This window comes from Patagioenas fasciata, chromosome 17, assembly GCF_037038585.1.
Source record: "Patagioenas fasciata isolate bPatFas1 chromosome 17, bPatFas1.hap1, whole genome shotgun sequence".
Taxonomy (NCBI): domain Eukaryota; kingdom Metazoa; phylum Chordata; class Aves; order Columbiformes; family Columbidae; genus Patagioenas; species Patagioenas fasciata.
In genome coordinates, this window is record NC_092536.1 from 3,633,866 (window position 1) to 3,643,958 (window position 10,093).

Consider the following 10,093-nt stretch of genomic DNA (forward strand, 5'->3'; position numbering starts at 1 on the left):
TTTGGCATAGAAAAGAATTGCGAGCGTGAGAGGAGAACACGCTGGGCAGGGCCTGGGTCCATCGGGAGGACAAAACCAGCTCACCCTGGTGGAATCAACTCCATGCTCTTCCTGCTCAAATGCAGCGCTTAAAAATAATTGTTACTAAAAAATAATAACACAACATCAGAAGAGTATTCATTTTGTGTATCTTTAAATATTTATATAAAATGGCTACAAAATTCAGGAATATTTATCCATAAATTTTACCCAAAAATCCTTAATATAATAACAAAGTGTTTCTCTTTACATTTTTAAATCAAGGAACTTTTCCATATTTTAGAAAACCAAGGGTTACTCATAAGTGCCGCAAGCAAAACAAGAAACGCCAATACCAGGCCCTTAGCGAGACTCCGGGAATATGGTTCTCCTGAAAGAAAAGAAAAAAAAATATAAGCACATAAGAGCTAAATTTCAGTTTAGACAACAACCCAAAATATACAGATTAAAGTATATGCATAGCTGTAAAAAATAATGGAGCAGAAAGCAAGGACTACGGTGCTTCATACTTATAAAACTCCATACTTCGTATAACTTCAGCCCCAAAGCTCTGCAGGTAACAAACACGGGCAGCTGCCTCTGTCCATGCAGCTCTGGGAACAGAGTCCAAGTGGCACCTTGAAATTCCACAAGAGTCTCCCACAAAACATCCACCACTTTTACACAGAGGAAATTTAAAAATTAACTGTTTTACGAATCTGGCAGATTTTTACCGGAACTCGCATGGGCTGACTGAAAAAACATACGGGCAAAGTGAGAAACAAAGTCTCCCGCCACCCTCCCAGGGCACTGAAAATACTACAATAACACTGGAAAATGGAAACAGAACAGTATCATAAAGTGATTTAACTCTTCTCCCTCCATACTCTACAGAAGAGTGAAAAAAGAACCTCTCTCTGTCAAACAGATATTCACGAAATGTCAATCTTAGCCATAAAGTACACCTAGTAATTTTTTTCCACTAGTCTAAGTAAGAAATTAATGCATTGTCAATGAAAAAATTAATCCATTCTTGGACCATGCTTTCTAACAGAGAAATTTTAATTTCATCCTACACAGCATTCTTTCAGACTAAACTCCACACGTCGTTACGTTTCAAAGCAATAAGGCCAGTTCACAGCGTTCCACGCTGCTGATTATTATTTTTACCTGTGTAAAACCGTGTCAATGGATAAAAAAGTTGTGGCCAGCACACATCGTTTCGATTGCAGTCAAATTCTGTATAATTAATCTGAAATCTGAAGGAAGAAAACAAACACAGGTTAATTAACTTACAGTACCAGAACACCTGCACAAATGGAGAAAGAGTGAAAAGGTGTCCAGATTACAGGAAAAAAAAACAACTAAACCACAAACGTCTCGTTACTCTCCTATGACTTTTTTCTTTAATAAATAGTGTCCCTAAAATAAAATTGATCACTTGAATGAAATCTGCTAATAAATCTTCGAACCAGGCCTTCTTCGTCTGCACTCCACCAAACCCAAGTAACCTTTTGCTCAACGCTGCATCTGGTTAAATATCAATGTCAAATATCAATGCTTTTAAAAATTACCTCGTCATTGGAACAGGCGGCTGAGCTGGCACTTTGATAAACTGAACAGAAGCAGTGATGGGAAGAAAGCTGATGCTGTTTTCACAGATAAGCCCACACTGGAATTGCCATATGACAGTTGAGTAACTGTAAGAATACACATTATTATAGCTTGAGGGATGTAAATGGAAATTTAGAGCCTAAACATTAACATGAAAGGAGAAAATCCACAGTATTTAGGGGGTGGTTGCTGATCTCTGGATTTCAACACCATGTGCAGGAAGGGAACTTGCAAAGTCTGGAAATGAGGTAAAATAGAGCAGAGTGCCATGTATTTGGTTTGGATTAACTTAGGAAAAAAGTGTTTGCAAAGTGAAAATTTCCTATTTCGGGAAAGGAAAAAGCATTCACCACAGCTCGCAAGAAGAGGTCAGAACACAACACAATGTTGTCTCTTCCACCACGTGACAAGAAATCACAACATTCTTCTGATCAGATGCCCTGTGTATGTGTACTACTGACAGCATCATAGATTTTATTTCACATTTCAGTGGAGTAGAAAGACTATCTGCTGCTACCTATTCATAGTTTTGTTATTATTTTCATTTCAGAGGGAGAAAGGCAAATCTAGTTGTGATCAAAGGAATTTGGGCTGCACATGCAAATATAAAAGGCATGAAAAATTAGAAATAACAGTAACATTTTTGTTTGTAAAATTTAATCTGGGTATGTTAGGTAAGCAAAATGAAACATTTATTTGTCAGATAGCCAGAGACACAACTCTCTACCTGATCTGCACAGCGAGGATCTCTGGCTGGGGAACCCCTTCTATGGCGCCCACATCAGCAAAGATGATGCGAATGTTCAGGTTTGCAGGAATATCTGGACAAATGCCGTTAAAGTTTCTAGTGCTCACATTGGTGTCAGAATTAAATGGATCAAGACCTATGGAAGAGAATGGAGTTATTTAAACTATTATGGAAAATATTTTACGTGATTATTGTCATAGTCCAGTGAAATGCTTGCAACACAGGAATACAGTAAAAAATACTCATAAAGAAGAGGAGCACTTTATCAACAGAGAACTAAAACACCAGGTTGTGTACAGGCTGACACTAAAATACATGTTAGTGTAGTATCTGTATACATACTGAGCTATACGTGTGTTTGTGTACATATATATGGATGGATCCAGACACACAGATCAGTATCTTTAGGCATTTGAAATTACATTTTGGTTTTATTTTGAGGCGCTCTATTCATTGTATGGGCATATTTAGACTCTAAACAACACCAGAAACCTCACTTACGTATAATTTCCACCCAGTCATTTAAATCACTGTAATTTGAATTGTCCCTCTTTCCGACGTGAGTGGCTTGTATTAAGGAATTCAATTTCTCCGTTACGTTTCCTCTGCAAAATAAGAATGTGAGATTACGCAACAAGTCAATCTGCACTGTCTACTGCTCTGGGTCGCAATATTATTATGTCATAAGGTCAGTTTCCTCTGAGAGACATTATCACTCAACAAAAACTAACAAACTATTGAGTTATCCATTGAAGGCAAGAAATGGCAAACATTCCACCCCAGCATAATCCTCATTCGAATACAGAGAGATCCGAGCAAAACCATTATTATAACTTCCCTGATAGGAGGCACTTGGAGACAATCATGTAATAAGCAACAAAGGAGATGCAGAGAAAACCAATTCTATCTACATAGCTCACCTTAAAAAGCTGCAATCTTCATTAATAGCAACTTCTAGAACGCACCCAGAGAGTGAATCCAATCCGAATAAAACTGGCGTATAAGCTGCTGACGTACATAAACCTCTGCCAACTATGAAATGAAAACATATTACTCGAGCCTTCTTCTATCAACTTTCAGTTTTAAGCAAAAATATCAAACATTAGAATGCAAAACACCAAGCGGTATAATTCAAATACAGATACATGCCCATTCAACTTATATTTTCGAATAAAGCATTGGAGGCTTACTCACTGAAGTTTGAACAAAGACTAGGGTATAGTCTAGAAAAGCAAAAAGACAAGATTTGGCAGAGATTCTTAACTAAAATACCTTTAAAAAAAGACATTTTAGCATTACTGCAGTTGAAGTTGCAGCCTCACAAGCCAGTACCTGGCTGCCAAATGTTTAGGCTTCCAAAAGTCTCAGAAGCATTTATATTTGCAGCTCTCACTGGATTTCCAACTTGATAACCTAAACATAGAAAGGAAAACAGTGAACATTGTATAAGAATCAATAAGCATTAGCATTGTTTTAATAATAAATGTCACCAGTCTCAAAGTAAATGAGCAGACATCACCATTACAGCAAGAATACACTCACTTTAAATAATCAATATCTATACAACAAAAGCGTGGAAACCAATCACTGCTATTCCAGTTGGCAGTGCAGTAAGACAGAATGGCGGGGACCAGCAACATAAAGAATTATAAAAGGGATATAAAACATCGCCACTGATAATCTGTACAGTGCAGATTTCTTTCTTTTCACTTTTAAGAGACAAACCAAAATATTCATACCTGGATTCCCCAACGGTTCTGTTGCATTAGTACCCTCTGAATTTAGAAATCTGGCTGTGAATCTCTGTGTCAGTATTTCTGGTAAAAGACAAAAAAAAAAATTCTAACTTTACTTTGAAATAAGTAAATTAGTAAAAAGTATGTTCTATGGAGGACACAAACTTCCATCCTTCATTAGTGAAAGAAGATTCAAAATAGTACAAATTGATGATAATCAGCCCCACAAATTTTCTTTCCAGAGTCCAGGGGAAATTGTTTATAAGAAGTATTAGAAAATAAGAGATTCCATCACAGTATTTCCATGCTGAATTAAAACATAAAATAATCTTAAAAGAAATTTCCTTATACCTCCATCACATAAATTTCCGAGGAAGACTGTGACATTTATTTGCTCTATGTTCTTGTCTTTCCAAATGAATGTATAATGCTCTGCAAAAGTTACATTTTGACACAGAAGCTCAGTGGTAGGAAAGCTTTCTGGGGAAGAATAAAAAAAGCTATAATGAAAAGCAGTGCTAATTAGAAAACTACGTTACTGTAGCTGAAAAAGAACACATTAGAAAACTGTAGCAAAACTCTGGAAATGATAACATTTATCTTTTTGAGAATTTCTTTTGCTGTTTAAGTCCCATCTTAAGAGGACAGTGCGACAGTACAAGCCCCTGGCTTATCAATACTTTAACACTGGTGGTTCCAGGCCCTTTTGTAGCTAAACCTCTCCTGAAGAACCCAGCGCTGGACTTTCCATCACCAGCTGGTGCTCCTCTCTGGACTCAGGACTCTGTCTACATTGATCTCATTCCTCCCAGGGAGCCACCATTGCCCAGAAAAACACATTAGCTTGGATTCCATTAGTTCCATTTGTGTTTCGTTACCCTCCTGCTGGCTGGGAACCGCTGTTCCACAGCAAATAACTGCTTTATTGGCTGAAAAAGGCCCTTAAAAAACACAAGAGCTTACAAAACAGACAGATACATCTGCTTACAGTCTGCCCATCCCACTGACGAGTTCATCACAGAGATGTTTTTAAAGCATTCTTTATACCTTTATTTCTTGACCAACTTTAAATGAAGGTGGTGTAAATTAAACTAGTAAGCAAAAGTTTACCTTTTGAGCATTAGATAACATAAAAGATCCCTCCTAAGAATTGCAGCAGGTAAACATGGTAGGCATCAAAATAATCGATTTCTTATATAGTCCAGGTTATGTAAGAAACGTATTTGTTAAATGAGAGACCTACCACTTTCAGTGATGAATTTCCCCGTGTCAGTGACAGTCCTATAGATGACATTTTGTTGGATGAAGTCTGAGAATAAAAACCAAAAACTACAGTAATTCTGACTAATAAGAGAGGCAGACACCCACGATGCAATCCTTGTTGTTATGAAAATGTAGTAGAAGATTAGTAAAGAAGAAGATTGATAAAGAATCAGAAGAAGTAAAGAAGAAGATTGATAAAGAATCAGTTTATGTATTTTGAGAGCATAGTTAGTTATCTCTGGGTCTGACAAAGATAATATTGACAAACAAAATTAGACAATTATGTAGTGTAAAATAATATTCATGCTGCTAATCAGATTATCTCAAACTTCAGAAGGACACTTCATAAGTATATGCTTTTGTCATGCATGTAATGTAATTCTAAAATGATGATACTGCACCCTCTTGACAGAAAAAGGGCTCTGCAGCAGCCTGAAAATAGAAAGTGGGAGAAATGTTGTTCTGAGATGTGTAGCCACAGGTCAGATAAATGGCAAACAAAGGCTGATCCCTCTATTTCTTATCTCCTAAATCCTGGGAAATAGTGGGACACCTGCAAAAAGGACATCAGAAACAGGCATAGAACATCCCCAAACGCTGAACTATCGTCACCAGAAAACAAAGATCCTACTTGTATTGCAGGTACTATGTCAACAGCCCTCAGGTTTGTTCTGTTCCAGCAGCTCTGAGAATCCCACCAGGGATTCCCGTCAGGGTTTATGCAGCGTACCTCCAGTGCCCGTGTTTATCCTCACGTCGCGGGGCAGCCCTTCCTTGTAAGACGCTCGATCGGAAAGGCATTTGGCATCAAAGTTCTGGAGATACGCGACGGGGGCATTTCCAACGCACTGACCAGCCAAGGATTGCTGCAGGTAGTTCAGCAGAAATATGTTGGACCCTTTTCTAGTCCCTTGCTTCCCATCTTAAGACTATTTATTAGTGAAATCCTGTAAGGATGTGCTACAGCCACACGACACTTTGACAAACAAGTGATCAGCGTCATCCTAACTTGTCAATAATTATAACCAATAAGTCCCTCTAAAATGCAAAACGAATTTGAAAAAGTAAACCAGATGGCTAAGATTCAACGGGGAAATCAACTATAGTGCTCAGTAATACAGCAGGCAAACCAAAAAATACAGAGATATGATAAGCCATAAACTATTGATCAGGATGCCAAGCTTGCTTTTACTTCTTGAAATAATTAAATTACCATTTGGGGGGGATATCCAGGGGGATCTGGAAGGATAATGTTTACTTTTAATAATGATTTTGTGCCTTTTTTTGATGGTGAAAAATATATTCCACCATCTCACAACATCAAGTTGCAGAATCTGGTTACAAAGCCGCAAGGAGTGTGGTATATGGGGAATATCAAACAAACCGAGAAGAACCAAGAGCTCCTAAACATGAAGCGATTACCTGGGGAATGGTAAAATACTCATTTTCTTCTGTCATAATTGGATCTCCTTGTCTGTAACCAGTGAAGAGTTTCCTGGGAGAAGTTTGTAAAGGGATCTTAAATGGAGGAACTCTGGGTGGAGAACTGCAAATAAATTTAAAAATTAGACAATTCTTTGCACTCTACCTTACACAATTATACAATTGCTTTCATGTCCCATGTTCTCATATAGTACCAATGATATTTCTCCATTTAAAGTTCCCACCCTAAATTCCAATTTCAAAATAACTTTCATTATAAAAACAGGTTATATTTTTGGCAGCACGTCTAAAGTAAGTGTTGAGAAAATAAATTTCCTTAAGACTTACGTAGAGCCATGATAAAAGTATCCCAGAAATGGTGTATTGTTAAGAGAAGACTGTACACAGAGGAAGGGAAACCAATCAGGGGTATATTCCATTGACTGAGAAGAGCACAGCTGATCGAAAGGTGGGTTTACATCCCCACCAAACACCCCAGTGAAACACGATCCATTGAATAACTGCTTCAAGTCTGGTGTACATTCCTGAAAGGGAAAAGAACGGTCACTTTTTAGCACAATAATTGCAATACCACAGGCACCACAGCCATACTGACAGGTAAATCGCACCCATTTTGTAGAGAGAGGTCATATTTACTATTAGAAACACTGGAAAATCCAAACAAGCCCTCTAGCCCCATCGAGTCTGAAGCATTCAGTACCTCTCCCTCCAGACAACAGCAAGAGGCTACACATTTTGAAAACACTTCATCAAATTTTAATATGAAACAAGTACCTGATCACAGCAACAGCGAACATCACACGCTCCAGCTGTCAAGTCACAGGGACAAGAGCCCAAGGGCTGAAACACCTGGTTTGGGATGACAGTTGCATTTTCTGTAAAAGAATTAAATATATATATATATATATATATTAAAAAAAGATAAAATCATATTAAATGGACTGGAATCCAAATAAATAGACCATGCACATTGCAGTTTATTCTGCGTACAAAACATTTGCTAAATTCCATTAATGATTTTTCAGTATCTCTTACTGCTGCCCAAGTCCCATTTTTTTTGCTTGGTTGGTTTGGTTTTGTTTTTGTAGAGAAAGAAAAACAGGCAAAATGCCATTTCTTCTTTAGCATATCTGAACACTTACCCGACACATTTCCTGTAAAGGAAGAGTTGGCATATATTTCAGCTTGAATCAGGAGATGTGCCAAGATCACTGAATCACGACAAGCTAAAACCTGAAGCGTTTCCACCACACAGAGAGGTGCCGCGCAGCAGTCAGTGGCGTTGGGCAAACACAGCTGCAGGTTTTGAGTCGAGCTTACAGTCACTTTGGAAACGTTCTGAAAAAATGCACAATAAAGTTTGACAGCTTTGACGGCTCATTTTAATTTACTCTTATTTATGCGACTCATCGGCTTCTGAAAGAGAAGTCTGGGTCCCACTGTGCTTTGTCAGAGCTAAAATGCAACGACATTCATCCTGTATAAAATCAGATGTTTGTTGAGCGTGGAATGACAAAGGGTCTGCTACAGAGAAACGCAGTGAGGGTGTGAACTGTACACAGAATTTTTTAAGGCACACACACAGGTTAAGTTACCTCAGAAATCACATGCACAATTCGAAAGAAAAGAACTAATACTAAAAAGTGAATTTCAGTTTTTACAGCTACCTTCAGTTGGAAACAGGAATGACTGCAGAGTTGATAAAACCCCCAAGGAATTATGTATAACATACCACTGAAGGCAAGTCTAACAAATATTGATGTTCTGGAGTTTGTGCTGTGTAAAACCACTACACTTTTATTTCTATTAACATCTTACTAGCGTTTCATTAGCCCTTACTAGATGACAGTTCAGTCCCTCCCATTTTGAAGAATCAGTATTTTACGTACCACATCAGGTGTTACGTCCAAATTCCAGCCACCAGCTCTTGTACTTCCGCTGCAATTTGCAAGCTGCAATCCCCCTATATCAAAATAAAAATTTAAAAAGTATTCCACTGTCACTGAGAAAAAAACTAGAAAATCAGGTACATATAAACTCCTCTGGTGACTTCAAGCAGGCACCCCCCTCAGGCCCAGCTGACAAGGACTCAACAGGGGACAAAGGGCTGACCAGCAGAAATCTTTTGGAACTCCTATTTCAGTAACAATTACAGCACTAATTGAAGTGTGTTACTGTTTCTCCAGTAATTTTAGTGGCAGAAAAAAAATATTCAGAATTCAAACATATTTATTTACATGCTATTAGGGGGAGGAGGGGGAAGTGTTCTTACCTGTCTCTTCATCTACAGAACTTAAAATTATAGAAAAATTAACTCTTGAAGAATTTCCATGAAAAAATGAATTGACTCTGGGCCCTGACATATGGATAAACGAAGGCTGAAAGACTAGAAGAAGAAAAAGAAACAAGTCTTAACACACAATGAAAAAGGTAACATCCGTAAGACATATTTAGGTCTTACACTTGGGCTAGATTCTTATCTTCCTATACTTTAAATTGTCATAAATAGCACAAAATTATCTCATTATACAGGTCAATATTTACATTCTCACAAAATGCCAGAGCAGTGTGTTCACCATAGCTTTCTGTATTTCAAATGTACATTTGTTAAGCTCTTCAGTAAACACAGGAACTAAGGCGGGAGTTTGCAGCACTTAGTGGGCTATGCAGAGACCACCCAGGCCAGGCAACAACATATTTAGCATTTCTTGCTGACTTCAGCTCTCACGCTTTAGTTTCTTGCAGCCACAAAGGGCATCAGGATGATCCACGACCTGTGATCCCGTGATCACGGACAGTGTCCTCCGCAGCTGGACATAGTTTCAAGTTCAGGGCTCCAATTAGGAGCTTCACTCGGGTTTCCTTCACAGACTTTACCAAGGTCTAAAGGTTCAAAATAAGAAGCTCCTCTTTTGCCCACGACCTCCTAGTCCCTGGGGACCCCTCAGGGTCTCCATGGCCTCCCCTCACGCCCATCCGGGCAGGCCCCACCATTAGTCGGCCAGGGAAGGTCCCGCCGCAAACCGATCCCCTCTTCCCCTCACCCTCAGCAGCCTCCCACAGGAGGCCGCTGTTCACCGCGGCCCCTGACGCTCTGCACCCACCGGGGTCCCAGGCCGGCTGCCCGGGGCAGGGTGCCAGCAGCAGCAGCAGCGTCCGGAGGAACGCGGCCGCCATGGCGCCTAAGGAGGCGGCAGTTCCCGCCCGGCCGCCATCTTGGAGCGGCAGCGCCGCGTTATGGCAACAGGTCACCATGGCAACGGGTTACCAT

The 10,093-nt window shown here is 39.2% G+C and overlaps 1 protein-coding gene across 4 annotated transcripts; it reads right to left on the bottom strand.

Annotated features, from left to right (window-relative positions):
- Positions 1-176: 176 nt before the first annotated feature.
- TCTN2 (tectonic family member 2) lies at positions 177-10,077 on the bottom strand. 4 transcript variants are annotated; one of them, XM_065851284.2, is made up of 18 exons: positions 9,927-10,077; positions 9,095-9,208; positions 8,712-8,785; positions 7,965-8,160; positions 7,597-7,697; positions 7,150-7,346; positions 6,802-6,925; positions 6,110-6,245; positions 5,360-5,425; positions 4,468-4,596; positions 4,120-4,197; positions 3,713-3,793; positions 3,301-3,412; positions 2,882-2,985; positions 2,360-2,516; positions 1,593-1,718; positions 1,189-1,277; positions 177-409 (listed from the first exon to the last, which is right to left on the bottom strand). In XM_065851284.2, the coding sequence occupies exons 1-18, from the start codon at positions 10,075-10,077 to the stop codon at positions 294-296; spliced, it is 2,151 nt and encodes a 716-aa protein (XP_065707356.1). In that variant the 3' UTR covers positions 177-293. The 4 variants fall into 4 exon arrangements, with proteins under 4 accessions (XP_065707356.1, XP_071671912.1, XP_071671911.1 ...); XM_071815811.1 differs by having other exon boundaries at positions 4,468-4,548; positions 9,867-10,067; XM_071815810.1 differs by having other exon boundaries at positions 9,867-10,067.
- Between the last annotated feature and the right edge of the window lie 16 nt (positions 10,078-10,093).